We start from the raw sequence: 24,044 nt of genomic DNA, 5'->3' as shown, positions 1-24,044 counted from the left end.
CCGAATTTTGATTTGGCACAGTGAAGTAAGAAGGTTGTGACGTCACAGATCACAGTCATGTATTCTTCAAGTAAGGATCTAGATCCCGCCATTAGTGGAGTAGGCCGTTTTCAGGGCATGACCACAGTTGAGGATCAAACGTGAATATAAAGGTTCATGAGGTCATCAGGCTACGCTCCTGTCGAACGCATAACCAGATGGTTGTAGGCTCGAGTCACTATAACACTCGGTTTCCGATCTAATCGATCACAGTTTACCTTGTGAAAGTGAAGCATGTCCCTACTTTCCTTTTGGCCATGTGCCTTAAGATATAGAAGAAGGCACTTCGCAAAGCTACCCACCCCTTTTGGGTTATTTAGCAAGACGGCGTGGGCAGTATCCTACAATAATTTAGAAGTTCTATTGTTATTGAAGACAATCAGCCTTACGACAAAGTTCAACCGGTTGGAATACCAAAACATATTTAGTGGAAACGAAATATTCTCAGCATTACGCTCTGCCTAGGCACTATAAGTTCGGCCCATGGCGCCCTGCAACGACAGGCCCCCAGTGCCAATATACCCACATACCATCAGATGAGGGTGGCTGTTCAACAGCTGGAACGCTTTGAAGTGGATAGTCTTGATGCCATATTGTGCGAAGCACTTTACTCGGCGCTCAAGGCGATGGCTAAAGTCCTACGACCAAGGCAGAGGAAAGGTTGAAATATGAATGTTGCACATGTTTGATGAGTTTAACGTAAAGCACAATATTTTAAGTCATTCTTTCGGTCCTATAAAAATATGCTTCTACTTATAGAAGAACAAGATTCTCAACGAACCCAAACATAGATTAGGGCGTTTCAGCACAGGGCTCGGGACATAATTTAAGTGTACTTGGGGAATCTGTTTTCCAATATAACAGTACCATTTATGACAGCTATGAACCGTCAGTCAGCTTTGTGCAACCGAACTTCCTTGCAGGACGTCCCTACTACGGTGAATAGACAACTCGAGTCGCACAAATGACCTACTCCAAACGATAGACAACTTTCAACATACTGTACTTCAAGTTTTAAAACTTCAATCTCATTTAAATATTCCATATCATGACCTCTAATATCTAGTCTTCCATATTCTAGTGGCCAACCATAGCCTGGTGCACGGGACCATACCTGTTTCCGTGGGGCTTGGCAGCATCAATAATCTTGCGCATCTCTTTCTTTTCCTCTTCAGAGAATTCAACATCCCGAGAAGCCCAGTTATTCTCAAGACGAGTAGCCTTAGTCGTTCCAGGAATGGGGATCATGCCCTGGGCAGCAACCCAAGCGAGAGCAATCTGGCTAATGTTACAGCCCTTCTTAGCAGCGAGCTTCTTGATTTCCTCGACGATTGCTCGGTTCTTGTAGAAGTTGTCGCCTTGGAATTTAGGAGCTATCAACGATGACTAGGTTAGCAAATTCGGTCCTAGAACAAAAGCAAGGAACGATGGAATTATACTCACAGTTACGGCGGAAGTCATCGGGAGCAAAGTCGTCAGGGGTTTTGAACTTAAAGTCATCGACCAGCCAGCCATGTCCTAGAGGGCTATAGGCGACATACGCGATACCCAGTTCTTTAGCTGTATCGATCAGACCGTCTGTCTCATGCACCGTCTCGAAAGCGGAGTATTCGGCTTGGATAGCGTCAATCTTGGCAACTATTCACAATTAGCATCCAATATTCCAAAGGTATCAAGGATTCAAACTCACTAGAGTTGGCCTTGCGCAGAGTCGCAGCAGAGCACTCGGAAAGCCCAATGTACTTGGTCTTTCCAGCCTTGCGGATCTCATCAAGAGCAGGGATAGACTCGGTAAGAGGTGTGTCTGTCGATAATCAGCAATTGAAACCACAACGGTGGATAATAAGACATACTAGGATCAATGCGGTGCAGGTAGTACAAATCAGGAGTAAAGCCGAGTCTCTCAATAGTGCCCTCAATATACTCCTTAATATGCGAAGCGGAGTTGGTGACTGAGCCACCACCAAACACATCAAAACCACACTTCGAGGCAACTATCAACAACAGTTAGTTATTGGCTTCAATGTGAGATTGTACAACCACGTACTGAAAACCTTATCGCGAACATTGTGCTTGCGGATGAAGTCTCCAAGAAGCTTCTCGTTTACACCGGCTTGGTAGACAACCTGCGCGCCTTGATGTTAGATTCTGGGATTATTCCTTGTGGCAATGAAATTTTAACTTACGGCGGTATCCCAGAATGTGCAACCAAGCTCAATGGCCTTTAGGAGGACTGGCTCGGCTTCCTCAAGGCTCAGGTTGGAGCCCAGGCCGAAGCTCAGACCCATTGCACCGAAACCCGGTGTTGGGACCTGGATGCTGCCGAAGGGAATTGTCTTGACCATTTTGATTGTTGACGGAAGGTATTGGTGATTCGTTGTGAATAATTAATTGCGATGATTGACAAGAAGTCGCAGAAGTCCTCAATTTATATGTCTCAATGCTATTGTGACCGGAATTAAAAATAGTCGATTACACCTGGTGGGTCCATTCTTATTTCCCGTTGTTGCTTAACTCCGGTGGTTTGCGGGGTGGCAACCTTGCAAGGCGAAGATTGCGTCAATGTGATCTATAGAAAGAAAATGGGGTTGAGGTATAGAAACAGTGTGATTTTATTCATCATGATTTAACTATATGACTTTATAATACGTTCAATATCCTCCCCTTCAAAACAATTGACCCCATCTTCAACACACATATCAACCGCCTTGTCCACACTATCGGACCCTTCAACTAAATCATACCAACCATTCGTATCATTGCGCGCCAGCAAACTCACACCTACAGCCGCAACATCTGCAATCTTCACCTGGCCCAATGAGGGAGTCTTCCCTAGTTTCACCCTCCCCGTAGCTGGCCCCGTAAGAAGCCAACTTGGCCGCAAGCTGATTGCTTGAAAAGGCGGACCACCACGAGCCTCCCGCTCTTTGTTCATTGCAACGAGATACTCATCCGCTTGAATTTTGGCCTCGGCGATATCGGGATACGAGTTCGTTTCCTGCTGCCAGTTTTGTATGTCGCGTTTTCCCCACCAAGGTGCTGCTGCTCTGCGTGCCGCAGGAAACGATATCATCAGGAACTTGGTGATGTATGGAGCTTCGGTGGAGGCTTTGATTATATGCTGGGCTGCGTCTCGGTCTATGGCGTAGACGTCTCCAAATGACCCTAGTTGAAACGGTTAGAGATTGCGAGAACCTGAAACTGTAAAAGGAGGGTTATACCTGCTGCGAACACAACGCATGTCGGTTTAACACTCTCAAGGATTCTGCTCGCGTCGTTGGGTGTCTTGATATCTTTCAAGTCCATCTCCAGTGTGTCAATCGTCCCAGGCTGACTCTTGCCTAGTTCTAACAGACTTTTCTTCTGATGGAGGCTTCGAATAACACTGGTGACTTTCCATGACCGGGCAAGCATTAAGCTAGTCATATATCGAGCAATTCTGCCATTTCCCCCAAAGACGAGCACATGTGCTTCTGTCATTTTCCGTGTTTTTGTGTAGTTTGTAAAGTGTGAGTATAAAGATTAAGTGGACAACGACGAAAAATCACTCCTACCCCTTTCTATCATACCGTGTAGTTTCCTGATCATGATTACCCCTTGCTCAGTTCTAACTAAAAGTAAGTGTTACTTTGTGTTGGTGTTTGATGCTTAACTCCGAAGATTCGTAAGTGGGGCGTCATCAACCCCACTGTAAGCTACTTCACTTGGCGCCATACATCTAGAAGCAGTGGCGCTAAACCCAAACATGACCCGCTCCACATACATAGCTGTCTAACCCTTTTCTTTGGTTTGTTTTTGATTTGTACATGTATATATACACATTGATGATTTTAATAAGATATACAGGTCCCCAAGAAGAACCCGGTGTATACTTAAGTTCGCATTACTGTCATGTATGTATACCTAACAGATCACATAGGACGAAACCCCTTTCCAATTCTCTTCACGCCTTCCAGATCTGTTTTCGCTACCCGAGGTGGAGCTGACTGCCATTCAAATACATAAAAAATAGTCTAGAAACTACTTGATTGTCTCGGCCGTGGTAAGGATCACGGCGTTCGGGATGATAATGATGGCCCCCGTTCCCAACCTGTCAATCTGAATGGAGAAGTCAAAAAGAGGGGGGTAATATGGCAGAGCCGCTAGCTCATGACGAAAGGCATGGGTCGTCGCCCAATTCTTCTTTGATTCCTGAGCCTGCATCACCTTCTCATCTTTGGAACCGCAAGTAGATAGACAGCAAGCCCGAAGATCGAAATCTCTGGATTCTTCCAAAAGAGAGGTTGAGTCCACCCAAAAGATCAGAAATTCTTTGAAGTTGAGAACTAAATCACAGTAGAAAACAACGAAGAAGTACGAACCACGGCAGAAGTATTTGAGCGAGCTAGAGAGAAAAGAGACCCACTCTTCAGAGCTACATAAAAGGATTGACAGTTGTTTTATCATTCCACTACCTACTTCAACTGGGTGCGGATTGACCATGGCAGCAACATTTCCAGCATCTGGTACCTGACGCCTGATGATTGTTTATGAATGCTGCAATGTAGAATGATAACTGTGGCCAGAGGATTCTGCAGCGGCCATTGTAAGAACATGGACGACATGTTTATTGTAGCCAGGACTGGTTTCAGGGGATGTTCTCGCAATGCTGTTACAACTCCGGTGTGTGGAAGGTTTCGATTGAATCACGGGGGTGTGGGATTGAGTTTGATTGTTCGCAAATCCAAAAATTGATACGAGAAGCAAGCGCAGAAACCACAAAATTGCTCAAAGCGGCATCCATGAATTATCGCTACTCAGGCATTCTGCGTGTTCTTTTAAACTAAAAGTCATATTCAGTCACTCTTAGCAAAACGATTCTGACTGCAGCAGCAGGAAATCAAAGGAAAAGTCTCGAATGATGGAAATACTGCTTGAGGAATGGAGTCCAGATACTCCTATCAGCGAGAAAGTCATATATCCGCTTGTATCCAACCTAACTTACGGGGCAGACATAATGAACCTGCTTCTACAAAGGCAACAGGCCGGCGTCATTGTCTCACAGAAAGGTTTGGTTAAGGCAGCAAGCTCCCACAACACGAAAATACTTGAACTTATTGTGAGCAATGCAGGGCCGAACATCAGAATCATGGAGAATTCTTTTACGCGGCAGCAAGCAACTTCTGGTGCCCAGAAGCTACGGTGACATATCTGCTTGCGTTTGACGGGGAGGCTGTCATTTCAGAAGATGTGCTGGTATCAGCTGCCGGTAATTGTGATGAAGACAACGTACTATCCGTGGCTCTTGGCTGGTTTCCACAAGGTGAGGTATTGGTTAAAATAATTATAGTGAGCGTTTTGGCAGACTTATTTAAATAATAAGAGAGAGGGACGATTCGATCCCTGACTCGCACAAATTTCCTCTTTGGGACAAAGGGGGATGGTATCAACCTAAATTGGGGCTATTATCTCACCGAAGGTCCCTATGGCCTAGCTGTCGGACCCAGGTGAGAGTACCTCCCCTCGATCCTGGATTTCCGCGCTTGGCCAGTTGGTGTTTCCCCGTCCTCTCTCCCCTTCGGCCGGAGGGGAGAGGTGGGCGGGCACCAACGGCTTTGGAAAGCCAACGGCTCTTGGTTGGGGGACAACCAGGGCCGAAGGGAGTATCAACTTTTTTCACTTTTAAAAAAAGACTCTGAGGTCTTTTCTTCTTTGGTTCTTAGTAACCTCTTACATTTGGACCTTTGCTATGGCTTGTCATCTTGAAAAAAGCGAGGTGACGGAACCCATGTCAACAGTCTTGTATAAAGGCGGCGGACCGAGTTTTCAAAGCAGCATGTGGTAGTAAAAGGCCATGTAACTGTTGCTGAAACAATTTCCCAATCATTTTCCTATCGAAATTCTGGTTGATGGGATAGCAGAAACGCAATTTTACCAAGATCGTCACGATGTTCTGGATCTCCTTATTGTCCAGAAAATATTTACATTTCGACCAAAGTCTGGTTGAGAAGCGTTCACAGAATGTCGGTGCTTTGGAACTCTTTCAATTCTCAAGCCAGACTTTCCAGTCTGGCCCCAAGCCCTTCTTATATCAGCAAAAGACGTCAACACCATGGAGCAGTTAAGTAAGATGAATGTTGTCATCACAGCAGACATAATCGATGCATCATTTGACTCAGAATACTTCAATGCCTTACGGCTACTTTTCGGTCGGCACGGATCAAGATCTTCCATAACAGACATGGTTTTGACACGGGCAGCTCTCTATCAATACCCTTTATGGCGCTTGAACTTCTACTCGAAATGAGAAACAATGTGGACCTTTAGATAATTTGGGGAAATGTCTGGCAAAGCGACTGCTCGGAAACAAACAAACTTGATGCATGCGAAGTTCTTACAAAACATGCAACTCTTCAAGTAACAATAATATACCGAGACACCGACTGCAACAAGAGCATTGACTTTAAGATACACCAACCCCGCACGACCCCTGACATCCAACACTAACACGAATTAGGTCAGGAATCGCAAAAAACAATGTGACGTTGCAGTCAATACAAGGTGGACAACTCCTTGCAGAACAAGGCATTTGTTCTTTCCTTCTGCACTCATCCCTCAGCCTCCAGACCCAACGCGTCACTGCGCGTGGCTCAAACAAGCATATTCCAAGCATGGCGATTGTACCGAAAACCTTCTTGTATAACGTACTCCTGCAATTCGCTTTGGGTACAGTGGCCACGCAAGATGATCTGAAATACGTCAACCCCTTGATCGGATCAACCAATGGCGGCAACGTCTTCGCAGGCGCAAGCCTTCCATACGGCCTAGCAAAACCCGTTGCGGACGTCGATGGCCAGAATACAGGAGGTTTCTCAACGGATGGGAGCAATGTCACTGGTTTTTCGCACATGCATGACAGTGGCACTGGCGGGAATCCGTCCATGGGAAATTTCCCGCTGTTCCCTCAATATTGCGTCGACAATCTCGTGGATAATTGCAAGTTTCCAAAGACTGCACGCGCTGTTCATTACAAAAATGACTCGGTGGTTGCGAAGCCGGGTTATTTTGCCTTGACGCTTGAAGGTGGTATTCAAGCTGAGATGACTGCTGCGCGGCGCACTGCGTTGTATCGGTTTACTTTCCCTGAATCGAAGTTGCCGGATGGAAGTGACCTTAATCCGTTGATCTCACTGGATCTGACTGATCTTTGGGATAGTCGACAGAATGCTTCCATCAGTATCGATGCTGAAAATGGCCGGATTAAGGGCAATGGGACTTTCCTGCCGAGTTTCGGGGCTGGATCGTACCAGTTGTACTTCTGTGCTGATTTCAGTGGCGATGCTATCGACGGTGGGATTTGGGTTAATGACCGAGGCGGATCAGTGAAGGAGCTGTTTGTCACTCGTGGCTTCAACAATTTCTACCTCCAAGCTGGAGGCTATATGACCTTTGATCGGCCAAATGACGGGGTCGTCACTGTGAGAGTGGGTGTCAGCTTTGTGAGCACTGATCAGGCTTGCCAAAATGCCGTGAGTGAGGTATCTGATCCGGATAGTGATTTTGATGGTCTGCGCAAACATGCAGAGGACGCTTGGAAGGAGAAAATCAGCCCGATCAAGGTCACGCCAGGTGGTGTCAGCGATGACATGTTGAGCAGCTTCTGGAGTGGCATCTATCGGACCATGTTGTCACCTCAAGATCTCACGGGCGAGAACCCGTTATGGAAGAGTGACGAGCCTTACTTTGACAGTTTCTACTGTTTGTGGGATGCATTCCGCGCGCAGCATCCATTCTTGACAATTATTGATCCTCAAGCACAGTCAAAAATGGTTCGAAGCTTGCTCGATACCTTCAAGCATGAAGGATGGCTCCCCGACTGCCGCATGAGTCTCTGCAAAGGCTGGACGCAGGGTGGTTCTAACGCCGACATTGTTCTGGCTGACGCCTATGTCAAAAATCTGACTGGAATTGACTGGGAGCTTGCCTACAAAGCGATGGTCAACGATGCGGAGAACGAGCCACTTGAGTGGTCCTATGAAGGACGAGGCGGTCTTCAGAGCTGGAAGCACCTCGACTATATCCCATACCTGGATTTTGACTATATCGGCTTTGGTACCAATTCACGGAGTATTTCACGGACCTTGGAATATGCCTATAATGACTACAGCGTGGCCGTTGTAGGCAAAGGCCTGGGAAAGAAAGACTACACCACATACTTGTCTCGGTCTAACAATTGGCAAAACTTGTATAAAGATAACCAGACATCGCTTCTGGAGAATGGAACAGACACTGGCTTTACTGGCTTCTTCCAACCCAAGTACCTGAATGGCACCTGGGGCTATCAGGATCCTATTGCCTGCAGTGCTCTGGCATCATGGTGCTCTCTCACCTCGAATCCTTCAGAAACCTTCGAGTCCAGTATCTGGGAATATCTATTGTACGTCAACCCATAAACTCTCTCACAGATTTAATCGCTGACCCCTCATAGCTTTGTCCCCCACGACATGGCAAAATTGATCAAGCTAGTTGGCGGCCCAGAATCCTTTGTGTCACGGCTAGACTACTTCCACACCTCTGGTTTGGCAGACATGGGCAACGAGCCCGTCTTCTTGACGGTTTATGACTACCACTACGCCGGACGACCCGGTCTATCTGCCAGCCGAGCCCACGCTTACATCCCATCCTCATTCAATGCCACGCACAATGGTCTACCTGGCAATGATGACTCAGGAGCCATGGGTTCATTCCTCGCATGGAGCATGATGGGACTCTTCCCGAACCCCGGTCAAAACGTCTACCTAATCATCCCTCCATTCTTCGAAGCCGTTGAAGTCACACACCCAGAAACCAACAAAACAGCCACAATTCGAAATGTCAATTTCGACAAAACTTATAATAACATCTACATCCAGAGTGCCACGCTCAATGGAAAGCCATACGCTAAGAGCTGGGTTCCGCATGAGTTTTTCACGCAGGGTATGACGCTAGAATTGACGCTTGGGGACGAGGAGAGCCACTGGGGTACACGCAAGGAGGACTTGCCTCCGAGCTTAAGTGACTCGCTTGCTGGGGTTGACGCGAATGGCATGTAAATGGTTCCGTGTTTTAGTCCAGTGTTTTTATGTGATATGCATTGGGGATGATGTATCCTGATAACAAAGAATGTTTTCTGGCGGTCTGTCAATATTTCTCCGCATCGGGTTTAACCTTGTCGCTCTCGAAGCAAAAATGCCCTATTAACTGCAAATAGCTTCCTGCATCTTCGACCAATACCATGACTCTAAAGGCCCAATCAGATCAGTCCAGTGCTCGAGCAATTGAAGGATGGTTCAATGTTCTATCAATGCTTCTTCTACACTCCCATCTACTAGCTAGAGGCCAGTGCGAGCTTCGCCATGTAGAATGAAACGGAATATAGTCGTGAGTTGGCTCTAAGGCATGCAGTAGAGACAGAGGTATACATTTGCGGATCGCTCCACCGGGCCTGGGCACGGCGATCACATGACTAAGCAGCATGCGACCCTGGGGGACACGAATCCCTTTTTCGACGAAGAACAAGCTGAGCTTTGCTAAAACCACTATCTTTAAGACTTTCTTCTCGAGCTCTTCGGGAATACCCCGCCTTCGGTCCCAGGTGCTCACGCGATCGCTTGGCGACATTGCTCCTCGACATCAACCCGCCAATATGGCAAGTCGGCAAATCACACGGCGCATTATCAGCAGCGCAGCGATCGCACTATGTCTTGTCTTCTTCCTCTTCATTCGACCGCAAGGGCCACCTAGCCCCGCCATCCGCGCCCCCGGCCACATCGACCATTCCGCACCCGTGACCGCGCCGGGCATAAGCATCCAAGATAGCACATTGAAGGGCGAGGTGGTGATGCCCAAGCTGGGCAACGAGACTGTCAAGTAAGGCGAATCCGGAACCATGAACCATATGGTATACTGGGGACAACGACTGACCGTGGATTGGTCGATCTCCAGGGCTGAATTAGGTCGTGCGACATGGAAGTACTTCCACACGGTAATGGCGCGATACCCCGAAACGCCCACGGAAGACCAGCAGGAGGCGCTGCGCTCTTACATCTATCTATTCGCTCGGTTATATCCATGGTAATAAACTCCCTCGGCCACCCCCCTTCCCCTGCTGTTCCTTGGGTTTGTTCCGAGAATCCAAACCTACATCCTAGAATGGGGCTGACGAAACTTGAAACAGCGGAGAATGTGCATCGCATTTCCAGCAACATCTCAGCAAATATCCCCCTCAGGTTTCCTCGCGCAATGCAGCTGCGGGCTGGGCATGCTTCATCCATAATGAGGTCAATGCGATGCTCGATAAGCCCGAGTTCGACTGCGCCAATCTGGGTGAATTTTATGATTGTGGGTGTAATGGGGATGAAGAGGGTGGGAAGGGCAAGCAAGGATCTGCTACTTCACGGTCTGACGCGGGGAAGGATGGCACGAGGCATGATGGGCCGGCTGTGGAAATTTCCAAGGAAGAGTTAGTTGTTTCCTGGTATTGCTGCTTACAGTGTGGATGGTGGCTAACTTTCTGCTTAGGACTACCCGCGGTTGACCGATTGAATTTTTCTTATACGCATTCGGGTCCGGTCTTATTTAGCTTGCATTTGACCTACCCTAGGCGAAATTCTCAGGTTGGTTATTCATATGGAGCTGGTCTCCCTTGTACAGTAATAGATCGTCGAAAGTACCAATATACCCTTTAATGTTCTGCATGTGGCTTTTGAGGGTTGAAGAGGAGGTAGATCCCTTGCGCTATCATATCGTAGTATGAGTTATCAGTACATGTAGACTTTGGTCTTCAAAGATATAAAGTTTAAGTTCATACAGAAGCATATTTCCGAGGACTCTTGGTTGGATGCTTCAACCTCGTAACTATACGTATATAGCCCGGATATCTACAATTAATAGGCACTAGAGTAAGGCAACGAAGAGATAGACAGACTATGCTATCGGTCAAGAAGACAAGAGCAAGACTTTCACATTCTCGCAAAGATCATCCTATCTGGTGATCAGGAGGAAGCGCGCATGACCCGACAGGCCCAGTATATCCCTGACTGGCAAAGCACACTAAAAGCGCATTCCGTCGTACATGTTCATATTGCTCAGCAGAAGCACTGAATAAACTTTTTCTTTCAAAACAGGGAAGCGCAAAGTCGATATCGTCATGTTGCACCCTCGTGATACCAATTAGCCTCTAGTGTAGGGTAGTCGCATGTGGTATCATGACGAAAGGCCCCCAAACGGCCCAAATCCTGGTGTCTACGGCTGCGCATTAGCGCAGGACATCAACTGCAAAACAGGAAGGGATCCTATCTGGGTTGAGTTTCGGCCAAAAATAGAGCCGGAAAGGATGTGAATGAAGCCGTTTTAAGGGCCAGTCTCACTGCTTCGGATCATCCCCGACAAATGAACGCTTGGGGTCTCCTGACAGGCCTGGCTGATCTTTCATACTGGGGGAACTGATCGGCCATCAGCCGGTGCTTTTTTAATCCACTCCAGTCCACATGAAAATAAGAAATGGCCCCGTAAGGTTGATAATAGAACAATACAGCTTTTCCTCTTATGATTCAATTCAAGAAAAGACAACATTCAACATCTTCAACACATTCAAAGAGACAAAACATCCGACGCGCCGCCATACTACCCAAAGCAGCCTAGCGTAACCCAATCCCGGCTAGCGTCGATTTGCGCGCCAAATTTCGACGCGCAAAAAAAGAAGCAAAAAACCAAGCAACAAAAGGTTTGGCTGTTCTTAAGCGCTTGATCTGTTAAACTCGGCGCATAACACTTGCTGTTGGCTTATCTGCTGTCGGGGAACTTTCAAGGGATAACACCCCCTCCTCGCAAAACAATCGGCAACAGCACATTGCCGTCGCATTCACCTCCGGCAAAGAACCGAGTGCGCATTTCCATACTGCGCCTCAATCTTGAACTTCAGTCTTCCGACACGTTATCGTTCGGTTGTCTTTCTCTCTTAACGCCCGTCTCTGCCACCACCTGCTAGGTGGGGTGATCTTCAGTCAACATGGTGTCTTTCTCTTGCGAGGTAAGTCAAACAATTCCGATCTAGCGCTTGAGAGGCAGACGAGTCTTCCCGGGCTTCGAATGGCTACTAACTTATGCGTGGTAGGCATGCGGTGATATCCTCACTAAGAAGAAGCTCGACCCTCATCGCAACCAATGTCGCGGCGCTACCTTCACCTGCATTGATTGCATGGTGCACTTCTACGGAACCGAATACAGATCGCACACGGTATGTCAGCACCTGATCGTATTGCCGCATAGTCTCGAGGCTACTCGGCTGGGATTGAGCCATAACAAGGGGGTGCATCTGCTAACGGCTCATACAGTCCTGCATGAGCGAGGCGCAAAAGTACCAGGGAGCTCTCTACAAAGAAAAGCCAGTCAAGGGCCAAAAGAAGGGGCCGAACACTGCGAAGAACCAGAACCAGAACCCCAACGCCCGCCACCAGCAGCCCCGTGTTGAGGATGGCTCCGATGGCGAGGGTCTCAAGAACGTTCCTCCTCCCCCTGCTCCTACGCCCCCGCCTGCTGGTGAGGTAAGGACTCCTGCGGCTGCCAAGATTGATAGCAATAAGCCTGTCAACGTCTTCGACTACCTGGTTACCGACGAGACCCCGAACTCGTCCAAGGTCTCTCTTACGCCCAAGGAGCAGATGAAGATGGTATCGAACGCCAAGTCGGTCTTCGAGCCCAGCGATTCCTTGGCCAAATTCGAAGCCAACCCCACTACCGATGATGAGGGTAAAAACTACGATATCGCCTACGAGCAGAACGGCTTTTCATATGGCGCCGGCAGCATCCCGCAATCGAACTCGCCCCCGAACGTGTCAACCGAGTTCGTCACCCCCGCCCCCAAGGATAAGAAGAAGAAGCGCAAGGAGGAGAAGCAGGCCGGCACTGTCAGCGAGAAAAAGCGCAAGCGTGGCCAGCCCGAGGTCCTCAGCACCCCCGGCGAAGTTGACACCGACATGATGGATGCCCCTTCGAGCATCATCAACAATGCCGGCACACCAATGCTAGCCCACTCCGGCCTGACCGGTGGTCTAAACCGAATGATGCGCTCCGCCTCACCAGATGACAGTCCCGACGCCCGCCGTGGCGCCTACCAAGACACGTCCTCACCGATCAAGCGCACGCGCCGCAACGGCAAGGAAGCCAACGGAAACGGCGATCAAGGTCTAGGAATCTCCATGAGAAACCGCGCCGAGCGCCTCGTTTCCTCGATGTTCGGTGGTTCATCCGTCTCCAGTGCCAACGGCGGTAACACCGAAGTAACTTCCAAGGCTGTCGTCCGCACCCGCCGTGGCAGCGCCTCCAGCAATGATGACCAGCTCGAAGTCCGCAAGAGCAAGAAATCTCACCGCTCGCGCACTGACGGCCACGCTGACAGCCGCGAAAGCCGCAAATCCAAGCGCAAGAGCAGCAACCCCACTGACGGTGACCGTCCCTCCCGCCGTCTGAAGCAGGTTGATGAGCGTCGTTCCCGGTCACCCGACGGCCGGCAGGTGGCTGTCTACAAGCAGTCCAGGCCTCCTGCTCGTACCGATGAGGATTTGCAGCGTGAGCTGGCGCATCATTTCCTCTCGCTGGTTTCGAGTGGTAGTGAGCGTGGTTGCTCGGTTAATAAGACTTTAAAGCGGTTCCACCGGAATCTTTCTTACGAGTATGATGATGAGGAGGATCGGGATCGGAGATTTGATGATGAGAAGGATTTGTGGAGGGCTTTGAGGCTTCGCCGCAATGATCGTGGTGAGATTGTTGTGTTTGTTTGAACTCGAGAGGCGTTGAAAATGATCTATGATCTATGATCGATGATTGTGGATGTGAAGCTGGAAGGGTGGTCATGGTCTTTGTTATGAGCTGACTAGGCTGGGTTTTTGCATAGCGCTATGCTTCTTTTGGGGTTTTTTGATGTGTGAGGCTTTATTGTTGCATACTGTTCATATTAATTCGGTTTGGGACTAAATTGCATTGATGCAGTAGAATTCGAAAACAGGTTACTTCTCGGACACGGGCTTTCTTTCTCAGCGCCCCACTCAGATAGCACTAAGCCTAATTCAGTTAAGGAAAGTCCCACTATCTTTCTTAATGTTTTTCTAAGTTAGTAGATTTATCAAAAGTACCGTAATTACAGTCTCCGGCATTAGGCAGACCATACTTACCGAAACGCTCAGTGGCCATACACCAGAATTCGAAAATAGATTATCCCTCAGACAAACACTCTTTTGTTTCTCGGCCCGTACCTATAACAACGCTAGGCCATATATGGTTACTATGAAAACAGCCCCTACCAAGGAGGATCGTGGGATAGAACGTACTGGTGACGCGCGCTTCGCACGCCGTAGCCCTGAAACGAAACGCACAATGGTTGCAAGGAAAGTCGAACTATATGCATAGAAAGTCAATTAGTGTATCAGGGGGCAAGGTATGGTTGAACTAACATGCAAGCGGTAATATACGCACAAAACACAATGTGCTCCGTACCGAATGGGAAAAAACCTATATTAAGGATGCCTTGATGTCCTAGAATGAAAGGTTCAATAGAAGTTAAAGCTTAAAGAGCTCAATGATGAATTGTACAGTAGAAGGCTAAATCATCTTGACACTATACGCAATCTACTTTGTTCTTAGAAATAGCGTCAAGAACACACTAGCACTAATATCGTTAGGCCAGGCTTTAATGTTAATCCGGTCATGTTTCTACTAGGGGACGCGCGCTGATGCACGCCGTAAGCCCTGAATCGGCGTGCAACTGTGGCCAAAAAAAAGTCAAAATTCGTGGCAGTATTGAGCACCAGGTACATATGTCTCAAAATGAAGCCAAACATGCTAGACTGAAAGATTCCAGGCAGCGAGTGTTTTCCTGTGTAGATCGCGCAATCTTTCCATCTTCACAACGAGATTTGGGTCCGGCGAAAAGCGAAGATTGTCAATCATGATATTTTGGAGTAAATGGAGGCCGTGAAAAGATCGCAGTCTGGAAAGCTGAACGTAAAGGGAGCAGTACTTTCTGTGAGAATCTTGGCCTCGTAGGGCAGTATCGTTCTTTAATTCCAGGATAAAGCACGATCAGGGGTAGCGCAGTGCAAGTTCCTCGAGGGCCTCGCGGAACGTCTGTCTAATCGAAGCTGGTCTCTATTCGACAGTTGACGAAGGACCCCCGTTGTGTGCCTCATAGCCCCGTAATATGTCTGTCCAAATGTCCTCGTTTCTTGTCTCCCACATATTGAGAAGATCATGCTGATGATTCACGCCAATTGGCACTACCTGCGTCGTGTCCAGATGCGCCAGCTGCTGGCTGTCTCGGTTGTCCACCCAGGCGCCTGGTGCCAGCGAATCAATATTGTCTGTCATAAGCCAGTCGCAACCCATACCCAACAGCTCACTCGCATCCTGCTGAGAAGAATGTGCGAACGTATCGTACATCGTAGTATTTTTTGCATTCGGCGACTGGACTTGCCCAGAAAGAGCGCGGCTGAGGTTCGCCCAGTCTAGCAACTTATCTATTGCAGGATAGCCTGCAAAGGGCTTGGCAGGACCTGGTACAGATAGGCATGGTTCAGCCATGAGGGTCTGCTCCCTTGCCATCCTGGCCTTCACCATTAGCCCCCTCACGGGCCGCCACAAAAATGCACGCCGGGGGTCTGTTTGTGCGTCGCCAACCTGTGTCTCCACCAGTACGTCGATGGCCTTCCAGGCACGCTCGACAAGCTCACCTTGAGTACTCTTGCGTAACTCGGAGAGCAGCAAGGTAACCGAGTACCATTGGACGTATGTGCCGAAGAGCCAGCTCCACTTTTGGGCACGAGGATCGTTGTTAAGTTGGTTTGCGTATTCGAGGACCTCAACAGCGGCAAGGAAGAGCTTATCCTTGATCTGCTGAGAGCAGCTTTCGCTACCGTCGACCCGTTGGAAGGAGCGGTATGCCATCAATGACATTTTCGATAAGATAAGACGTGTGAGAGTTGCAGCCACCCAAACAGGAGGCAAACTTAGGCTGGCATTTGCGATATATGTCTCCTGCATCCTTTGGCTGCACTGGGCAATCCATTTCTCCTTCTGTTCGTCAGCCAACGCTGAGAACGAAATGTTAGGCTGTGCGGAACGTGAAGGTACGTGAATAATACGCCTGAAAACGTTTGCGAGCTCGAAGCTAACGAGGCAAAAGGTCATATCAGTGAACCCTTTGCGAGATTCTGGAAGCTCAGGCATGTCAAGGTCAAGGTCGGCGTCATTGACGTTCAGAGGCATTTGGGTATCAAACTGGGTTTCGACAATAGTGGCATCACACCCGTGATCTTCCCTAAATGATGTTCATTATTAGCTGGGAATTAATAATCCTAAAGGAAAAGGGATACTTGCGACGCCCTTGCATCTAAAAGGCACACCTGCCACCATAATCTCCTTCTCATCTCAACATCAAATGGAGCAAGACGGAAGTGAACACCATCTCTGTGCACTCCCATCATTCGTGCAATCCTTACCAGTAGCCCTGTCAATGCCCATACCATCTTTGCGTCGTCGTTCCGTCTAAGTACAGTGAGGAATATGACGAAAGCTTGCAGTACGGTCATGTCTGCGGTATCGAGGAAGTGTGCACGGGTAAGTGCATGTTCAATTGCGAAACGGTACCGGGCCAAGAGGACAGCTTTGGTTTCACCGAGTTCTCCAACACAGTCCCTTGACGTGAGAGAAGTTACGACGCCTACATCTCATTAGTTAGGAGTAGGAAAAAGCCAAGGCTAATTATGCGATGGGGAACTTCGTACTGTAATAAATAGCGAACATCAAAACCTCAGTTCCTCTTGATAGGCTATCTAAGCGGTCCTGCGCTTCTGAGATTTTTGGCTCCATCGTGGGGATGTGAAGTACTTTCACGAGTGGATCGACATTCGTTTTGAATAGGCTCCACATGGAGGGTATTAACTGACGAGGGGGATGCAGTGTCGCCATCTCGACGTTGCTAGAAGGATGGCCAAATACAAAACTCTGACCAAGCGATGTGTCCTGCAGTGCTGAGGGGTAAACCGGGTCGTCTTCGGTGTCAGAAAGCTCCACCAAGCTGCTCTTAAGGTCCTCAACCTTCGTGCAGTTAATTACGGTTACGATTGTTTTTGTATCATGCTTCACGCAGGACATACCTCTTGGTCTATACTTGTCCAGAAACCGTTGTTGATGTAATGACTTCCCCCTCACTAGGCACCAATTTGCCGAGCCCATGCTCTGGCCATGGATTCACGCACTCATCGCTTGATAGTACTTGTCCATGATGTTTATCCCCTCCCAAGGGGGTTGACCTCGAACTGCAGACGTTTGACACCTTCCGCCACCGGCGGAATAATTCAGATTCGTCATTCTCTTTTAAAAACGACGGCAAATCGCCTCCTTTGATCTCACCTCGCTCCGGAAATTTCAAGGAGGATATAACATCTTCTAGTCGTGTCAGGCGCTCGAGAATGTCGTCTGCAGGACGTTTACGGGGCTTTCGGGATGATGTGCTAGAATATGTCACGCACTCAATATTGGCTCGCACACAGGTACTGCAAGGATTCATCCTGTCGCCTATAGGTCCAAGATGATGTCAGATTGTGCCAAGGGAATTTAAGAAACGCATAGGAAATAAGACCGGGATAGACGACATTACATTTAACCTTTCTTCTCCTGCACGCAGCGCAAGACCAAGTATTCTGCGAGCCAATACTATTGCCTGTCCCGGCTGTGTTTATAGCTTCTCCTGGAATCGTACTTGACGTTGAATTCTGCTGGACATTTTGGAGTGGTTTTCGGCTGGGGCGATGAGCTTCTAAATGTCGCTCCATGATTATGTGCGTCCAATTGAGTTTGGTGGGCTAGGTGACGCGAACTTCTAGATACCTTAGTGGTAGCGAAGCCATAAAAGTTGGGCAAAAGTGCTTAAATCGGTAGAAAAAGGAACAGCGGAATTTGAGCTGTTAGGTGACGGACAATCTGTCACGTGCCGGATCATATGACAACATTTTTATGTCTGCGGACGTCAAAATGAATGTTGAGAATACACGAGCTGATAATGGCACGGACACTATTCCTTTTACCCTGAGTACTTTCTCTCCTCGCCAAATAGTTTAATTCAATCCACAACGACGGCTGAATACGCCGCACAAACAAACACCAAATATATGAATATTCTTTATCCAAATGATGATTCCTAATTTGCAAAGGTAAGACTGAAATAGCAAGAGCGGCGTACAAGCTGCAGCCCGGCCCAGTAACTATAATATGTCTTGAATTGTATTCACACGATGGACCGTGCTCGAAAAAGCAGTGTCCGGAGTGAAAGGTTTGTGACCCCATCAGTTTCTTGAAAAAGCTTTCGTTTTGGCAGTCCTTGCAGTATCCTTGTTCCAATAGCGAGCGCCTGGGAGTTCGTTATATTGAAATTCGATCGAGAGTCGACGATTAATCTTGCTGTCCCGAGGGATGATTGCCGCAATTACGTGCAGGGCCTTGCCGAGGCGTTTCAATAAATGATTTGAGAAGGGTGAATGAGATGTGATGCCCCTGATGAAATTTGCTATAGAATTGCAGGTGTATTCTTCGCCGCGCTCACGGACAATTCAAAGTATCGACATAGGTAACCCCGAATGGCGGCATCTCAAGCCAAACCCTAAAGAACTCCGAACCGGATCCGCCGACAGTAGGTGAATAGATGCAGGCTGCCTTCGGCGGCCAAAACCACATGGGTCTTGGTGTCTCAGATCGGGAATTCTAGGCAGCGGGACCCGTCAGTTTTCCCGTCCTTGGTTGTGCCAATAGGATGGATGCCAAAGCGGGAAAGGGAGCAGATTCGGAGCTTCGGTCTCGGCCTAGCAAGAGGCTGAAAATCATTGCGTCATGCAACAATGCGGATACACTTGCAACACCGAGTCCGAGTCCTGGTGTCAGGTATGCCTTCGCGTGGCCGCTCACTCCGACGCCGCTGTCTACCTCTCAGGATGGCGGACTACAAGGTTGAAAAGGGGATTGCAGTGAGCTCGTATTCAACTTAAGTTCGGAGAGCTGAATTTGAGTCCTCACGATAACCCGAGTTGATTCTTCACACACGCGCGCACACACACACATACACACACACACACACAGTTCTCTTTCGTGCTTTACCAGTGCAATTTATTGGCCTGAAACTCAATGGCTCCCGAATACATCAGGATTTTTACCAACTTTGCACCCGTGATATTTGAATCCACCATCACAATCGCTTCCCAACAAATCCGCGCCTTACATCATCGGCTCACCTACCACGCCTCTCCAGATACCCGCAATGTGGTAGTGATTGGAGGGTCTTTCGCCGGCCTGCAGCTCGCCAAACGGCTCTCCCAAACGTTGCCTTCCGGGTTCCGCGTAGTGCTCGTGGAAAAGAACTCGCATTTTAATTTCACATTCAATTTTCCCCGCTACTCGGTTGTAGGCGAGGAGAGAAAAGCGTTCATACCCTACAATGATGCCTTCCGGCGCGCACCTGAGGGCAGTTGGGTCTTACTCAGGGATACGGTAACTCATGTTACTGACGGAGAGATCCTGCTACAGTCTGGACAGAAGCTGCCGTTCGATTACTTGGCCATTGCTACTGGCTTACAGCAGCCCTTGCCTGCGAAGATGTTATCACCCCATAAAGATGAGGCTTGTGCGGACCTAAGGAGCCTAAGGGTGAAGATTCAACGGGCAGCAAGGATAGCAATCGTGGGAGGTGGAGCTGTAGGAGTACAACTGGCGGCCGACATCAAAAGCGCATTTCCTACAAAAGAGGTTGCACTGATACATTCGAGAGAAAGGGTACTGAATAGTTTTGGAAAAAGATTGAGCGATTTTGTGGAGGCGAAGTTGGACGAGATGGGCATCAAAGTCATGTTGAAAGAAAGAGTACATATACCGTCAATGACTAGAGGAGCTGGAGCCGTATACGGCGGCATTCAACAGAACGTGGCTTTGATCTTCCAGGATGGTAGCGAAACAGAGTTCGATCTGATTGTGAGGATCTCCCTCCGTCAATTACTGCGAGTCGCGGACGCATTCCTTGCTAACTATCTCACTGCGAACAGATTCCATGTGTTGGCGCAACACCGAATACGGAATTCCTCTCCTCTTTCATCCCATCTAACTTCTCAAGGACAACAGGCCGTATACTCGTCCGACGAACTCTGCAGCTCGCCGGTGACGCTCACTCGAACACTTTTGCTCTCGGCGATGTCGCTGAGACTGAAGGGCCAAAGATGGGGAGAAGCGCAATGGCACAGGCTGAGCTTGTGTGTGAGAATATCTTAGCATTGATCAAAGGGACCACGCTGCGCCGGTACGAACCTAAGGCGATTGACGGCATGTTGAAGTTAACCTTAGGCCTGGTAAGTTCTTAACACGTTATTTATGCTATTGTAATTGTTGCCAAGAGTGTGATGAGGCTAATTTTTCATATAAATAGGAGCATATTGTTATATATGTCAAAGACGGAAAGGGCGCAGACATCATGGTGCCAGTCAAGAGTTCGAATCTGGATTTAGAGGTAGCGCAGGCGTGGTGGTATCTCAATGGGGATATGAAAGCCGAAATTGTCAATTAGTATGTCAAAGCTAGTCATCTTTATGCAATATTTGTCCTCGCACCGAAACAACAGAGTCCAACGCTTTGTGTATGTTTCGTTGTCGGATTTTTTACAAGTGCTTATGACCACTCGCCATGCTTGCATATATGTTTCCCTATCGAAAAAATTCGATAAGATGAAGTGATCTCATGGTAAACAAAAGCGTAGGGATGGCAATATTTCCCCAGCTCACTAAACTCCAAGATCGTGGATTGCGTAGTGCCGCAGCGCCCATACACCACGTCGTGACTCCTAAGTGTCCTAGGTCGCCCCACCAAAGGGCTGTTATCAATGCTTACACTGCCTTAGTATCCGTCTTTGTGTAGAAGATATAGAGTTCAATGACGGCGATCAAGAAGAAAAGTTTGCTAAATTGGAATGTAAGGATCCGTTCGGTTGGTAGCAGACGATGTAGTGGTGCGAGCTTTGATAGGGTGGACACGTAGTATGATAGGAACATAGAGGTTGTTACGAACGCAAGGATAAACAGCGTGGGTTCAACGAGGCAGAGGAAATAGCGGGGAATTATAGGGAGCAGAGATGCCATTGTGGGTTTTTTTCGACCGTAAATAAGCCGATAAAAGGTAGGAAAGACGGAGGCTAGGACCAACGATACCGTTTCTCGATATAATCTGTTTTGTACTCATTCATTTTATTATATCATTGTCTACAGGTGCTTGGTCTTGGTTTTAAGATTCTCTTTCCACTCGCGCGCGAGTGCGTTCGGCGCGTGGATTAGTATAGGCCGTTGAAACGGACTCAAGCCAAACGCGATGTCACTCGGCATGCCGAAATCTTAAAAGTCTTCGCTGCAGCTGTATTGTCCATCAACGATGATGGGGACGAGCTTGTGAGGGATACCGAGGACTAAGCCAACACCAACCCCGAGCGGCCTGCCATGGTGGCAGGTTAGCAGAGCTCTCGATGCTAGTCATCACGTATTATGACGTGACATTTGGAGACCAGCCATCGTCGAAGACCGCGACGTACATGAAGCGATGGGATTACTGGGGCCGACTTTGAAACTTGACACCGACGAATTTACCATCAACGAAGCCAAAGCCCAGGCTTTGATGGACGCGTTCTTCCCCAAGATGGCCGACGCCCAGGAGGAACCTCCAATAACGCCCGAACAGGAGATTCCATGGAACCCAATTAGTTAGCTGAAAGGGGATCTACGACGCCAGGCGAAGATTTCCTACACTGGTGTAGGAGTATCCAGTGTTTCACCGCGTCCACATTCCGCCTTCTCTGGTACCGGGGACTTTCCAGCCTGCTTCGCAACTCCTAATGCATGAGACGTCCTGACTGATACAAACTGCTCGGCTTCGGCTGCTTTCATACTGCGGGATGTGGAATGGCTCCTTATTAGCCACATTGCAGACTCGGGATGGCAATGAATCGGTCTCTGAGAAACGCCGCTCCGAATCCACCCCTGCAGCTAGAGATTACCCTACCCGAGGTGGGTGTTGGGCGTCATCAACGGTCATATTACCTCGGCCAACCGAGCCCACGGGCCCCGAGCTCCATTACGGGGGCTACGGACCTCTGAAGCCACCGAGACATCCGAGTCGACAAAGGATACAGCGCAAGAGACGAGACGGTCTGGGTGTAATGGAATTCTACTAAAGTCGAAAGATTCGCAACTATTTTGGTTTCGTAAGAGAGTCTTCCAGCGATCATAAATAGTGCTCCAGCATCTCGCCTATCTACGTTTAGCCTACCTGGCTTCCATTTTGTTCTTGTATTTCCATCGGAAAGGCATTCCCATTTCCTGCGGCTATCCCGACGTCTCAGCGATAACATGGACCCTCATCCCTCTACCGATGGACGCGAATTGCACAGAGCATTGGGGGCCCTCGAAACACGATTGAGCAAAGCCATCAGAGACTATGGAAATGATTGCGCTAAGCGTGGGTATGGCGACACTCAGCACCGGCAAAGGATTCTCGCAGCAGCCAAAGCTATTGTCGAAGAGGCCACACTGCCTCAGGAGCGATGGCTGGATCAGTCAACCAACTTCAGCGAGATTGTGGCGGTCCGACTGTTCATGTACTGGGGAGTTTTCGACCTTATCCCCCTGGACGGGAGTATTTCGTATGAGGATCTCGCCCGTAAGCTAGACGCTGAGGTCTTGCTTGTCAGTAAGTTTCATCCACCCTGGATCGTGCTTAACCTTTGGTAGCGAGCAGAGCTTACCCGCAATAAAGATCGTATTGCTTGGGTGCTGGTAGCAACCGGCATTCTGGATCAGATTGGGGAGGATCGTGTGACGCACACAGCTAGGTCGAAGATCTACCTGAAGGATGACCCATTCGGGAAGCTTTTCATCATAATGTGAGGATGATATTTCTTTTCTTTTCTTTCGATACTGCCAACTTCCGATCCGTGAACGGTGGAGATTAATGCTTGTTACTCGACTAGGATTGACAATGGGCTCGTTCCCTTTGCTTCGTTGATGAAGTACTTCGACAGCTACGGTCGCAATGAGCCCAGGGCAATGAGGCACAATCCATGGTGCTTTGCCGCAGGGGAGCCGGAGAAGACAGCATGGGAGATTATGGGTAGAGACCCCGAGAGAGTACGCCAATTTATGGAAGGTATGAAGGTGTTGGAGAGGTTTATACCCGTAACTGGCGAGTACGACTTTACCTGGGTCGTTGAGAGAGCAAAACAGTGCCCCGAAGACCGCATCTTGTTTGTCGATATCGGAGGTAGCCGAGGCCACGCAACAGCGGCCATCTGCACAGAGAATCCTGGCATTCCAAGGCGACGCTGCATTCTGCAGGACCTAGAAGAGGTCCTCGACGAGATCCGAGCCACTGGTCTGGAGGATCTGCGTGAAATACAATTGATGCCGGTGGACTTCCACCAAGAGCAACCTGTCAAGGGTGAGTCACTCCATACGGCTGGCTTTAATACACAAGTTTGTGTTTAACAAAACTTACTATTACTAATTCCAATTTGCCAGGTGCTTTAATCTACTACATCCGCCACTGCCTTCACGACTATAGTGACGACATGTCGGTCAACATACTGAAAAACATTGGTGATGCTATGGCGCGAGATAGCAAGCTGCTGATTGTGGAGAACATCATGACGAACCCACCCAATCCGCAATCTGCATGGCTTGACTTACTCATGATGAATGTCGGCGGCAAGGAGCGGACCCGTGCTCTATGGGACTCGGTCATTACCCGTGCCGGTCTGAAGATCTCTGGCATATTCAGCGGACAAGCGGGGCCACACGGGACTATTGAATGTGTCAAGGTTTGAGATAACGCGGGCCGTAGTGTCCATAGTTGTTGAATTGTTTGTTGAAGAAGAACGTGTACAAATCTGCATAAGCAAAAGAGGTCGATAGAGCTGG

At 48.6% G+C, this 24,044-nt stretch overlaps 9 protein-coding genes across 9 annotated transcripts; 5 read left to right on the top strand and 4 right to left on the bottom strand.

Moving 5' to 3' along the window:
• Window positions 1–1,116: 1,116 nt before the first annotated feature.
• Window positions 1,117–2,384, bottom strand: N7446_008521 (uncharacterized protein; the record flags this gene model as incomplete). The annotated part of the gene is made up of 6 exons (XM_058517266.1): window positions 1,117–1,412; window positions 1,483–1,677; window positions 1,730–1,843; window positions 1,893–2,033; window positions 2,087–2,165; window positions 2,226–2,384. 6 exons carry the CDS (start codon window positions 2,382–2,384, stop codon window positions 1,117–1,119), a joined length of 984 nt encoding a protein of 327 aa, XP_058370912.1.
• A 281-nt stretch (window positions 2,385–2,665) lies between these two features.
• On the bottom strand, window positions 2,666–3,603 carry N7446_008520 (uncharacterized protein; the record flags this gene model as incomplete). Its single annotated transcript, XM_058517265.1, has 2 exons — window positions 3,261–3,603; window positions 2,666–3,204 (listed from the first exon to the last, which is right to left on the bottom strand). Exons 1-2 carry the CDS (start codon window positions 3,517–3,519, stop codon window positions 2,666–2,668), a joined length of 798 nt encoding a protein of 265 aa, XP_058370911.1. The 5' UTR covers window positions 3,520–3,603.
• A 3,086-nt stretch (window positions 3,604–6,689) lies between these two features.
• On the top strand, window positions 6,690–9,110 carry N7446_008519 (GH92 family glycosyl hydrolase; the record flags this gene model as incomplete). Its single annotated transcript, XM_058517264.1, has 2 exons — window positions 6,690–8,455; window positions 8,507–9,110. The coding sequence occupies 2 exons, from the start codon at window positions 6,690–6,692 to the stop codon at window positions 9,108–9,110; spliced, it is 2,370 nt and encodes a 789-aa protein (XP_058370910.1).
• A 381-nt stretch (window positions 9,111–9,491) lies between these two features.
• On the top strand, window positions 9,492–10,639 carry N7446_008518 (flavin-linked sulfhydryl oxidase ERV2). Its single transcript, XM_058517263.1, has 4 exons — window positions 9,492–9,927; window positions 10,003–10,131; window positions 10,235–10,519; window positions 10,579–10,639. The coding sequence occupies exons 1-4, from the start codon at window positions 9,533–9,535 to the stop codon at window positions 10,592–10,594; spliced, it is 825 nt and encodes a 274-aa protein (XP_058370909.1). The 5' UTR covers window positions 9,492–9,532; the 3' UTR covers window positions 10,595–10,639.
• A 1,428-nt stretch (window positions 10,640–12,067) lies between these two features.
• N7446_008517 (LYAR-type C2HC zinc finger protein) lies at window positions 12,068–13,838 on the top strand (the record flags this gene model as incomplete). The annotated part of the gene is made up of 3 exons (XM_058517262.1): window positions 12,068–12,088; window positions 12,173–12,295; window positions 12,393–13,838. 3 exons carry the CDS (start codon window positions 12,068–12,070, stop codon window positions 13,836–13,838), a joined length of 1,590 nt encoding a protein of 529 aa, XP_058370908.1.
• Window positions 13,839–15,201: 1,363 nt separating this feature from the next.
• Window positions 15,202–17,885, bottom strand: N7446_008516 (uncharacterized protein; the record flags this gene model as incomplete). The annotated part of the gene is made up of 6 exons (XM_058517261.1): window positions 15,202–16,369; window positions 16,453–16,771; window positions 16,836–17,148; window positions 17,208–17,215; window positions 17,263–17,628; window positions 17,693–17,885. The coding sequence occupies 6 exons, from the start codon at window positions 17,883–17,885 to the stop codon at window positions 15,202–15,204; spliced, it is 2,367 nt and encodes a 788-aa protein (XP_058370907.1).
• Window positions 17,886–19,227: 1,342 nt separating this feature from the next.
• On the top strand, window positions 19,228–20,653 carry N7446_008515 (NAD(P)/FAD-dependent oxidoreductase; the record flags this gene model as incomplete). Its single annotated transcript, XM_058517260.1, has 3 exons — window positions 19,228–20,067; window positions 20,139–20,438; window positions 20,516–20,653. The coding sequence occupies 3 exons, from the start codon at window positions 19,228–19,230 to the stop codon at window positions 20,651–20,653; spliced, it is 1,278 nt and encodes a 425-aa protein (XP_058370906.1).
• Window positions 20,654–20,969: 316 nt separating this feature from the next.
• Window positions 20,970–21,221, bottom strand: N7446_008514 (uncharacterized protein; the record flags this gene model as incomplete). Its single annotated transcript, XM_058517259.1, has 1 exon — window positions 20,970–21,221. One exon carries the CDS (start codon window positions 21,219–21,221, stop codon window positions 20,970–20,972), a length of 252 nt encoding a protein of 83 aa, XP_058370905.1.
• Window positions 21,222–22,478: 1,257 nt separating this feature from the next.
• Window positions 22,479–23,950, top strand: N7446_008513 (O-methyltransferase; the record flags this gene model as incomplete). The annotated part of the gene is made up of 4 exons (XM_058517258.1): window positions 22,479–22,818; window positions 22,885–23,011; window positions 23,099–23,565; window positions 23,646–23,950. The coding sequence occupies 4 exons, from the start codon at window positions 22,479–22,481 to the stop codon at window positions 23,948–23,950; spliced, it is 1,239 nt and encodes a 412-aa protein (XP_058370904.1).
• Between the last annotated feature and the right edge of the window lie 94 nt (window positions 23,951–24,044).

Source organism: Penicillium canescens, assembly GCF_028828765.1.
Source record: "Penicillium canescens strain IBT 15451 chromosome Unknown utg000005l_segment0_segment0, whole genome shotgun sequence".
Taxonomy (NCBI): Eukaryota; Fungi; Ascomycota; class Eurotiomycetes; order Eurotiales; family Aspergillaceae; genus Penicillium; species Penicillium canescens.
This window is presented reverse-complemented; position numbering and strand designations above follow the sequence as displayed.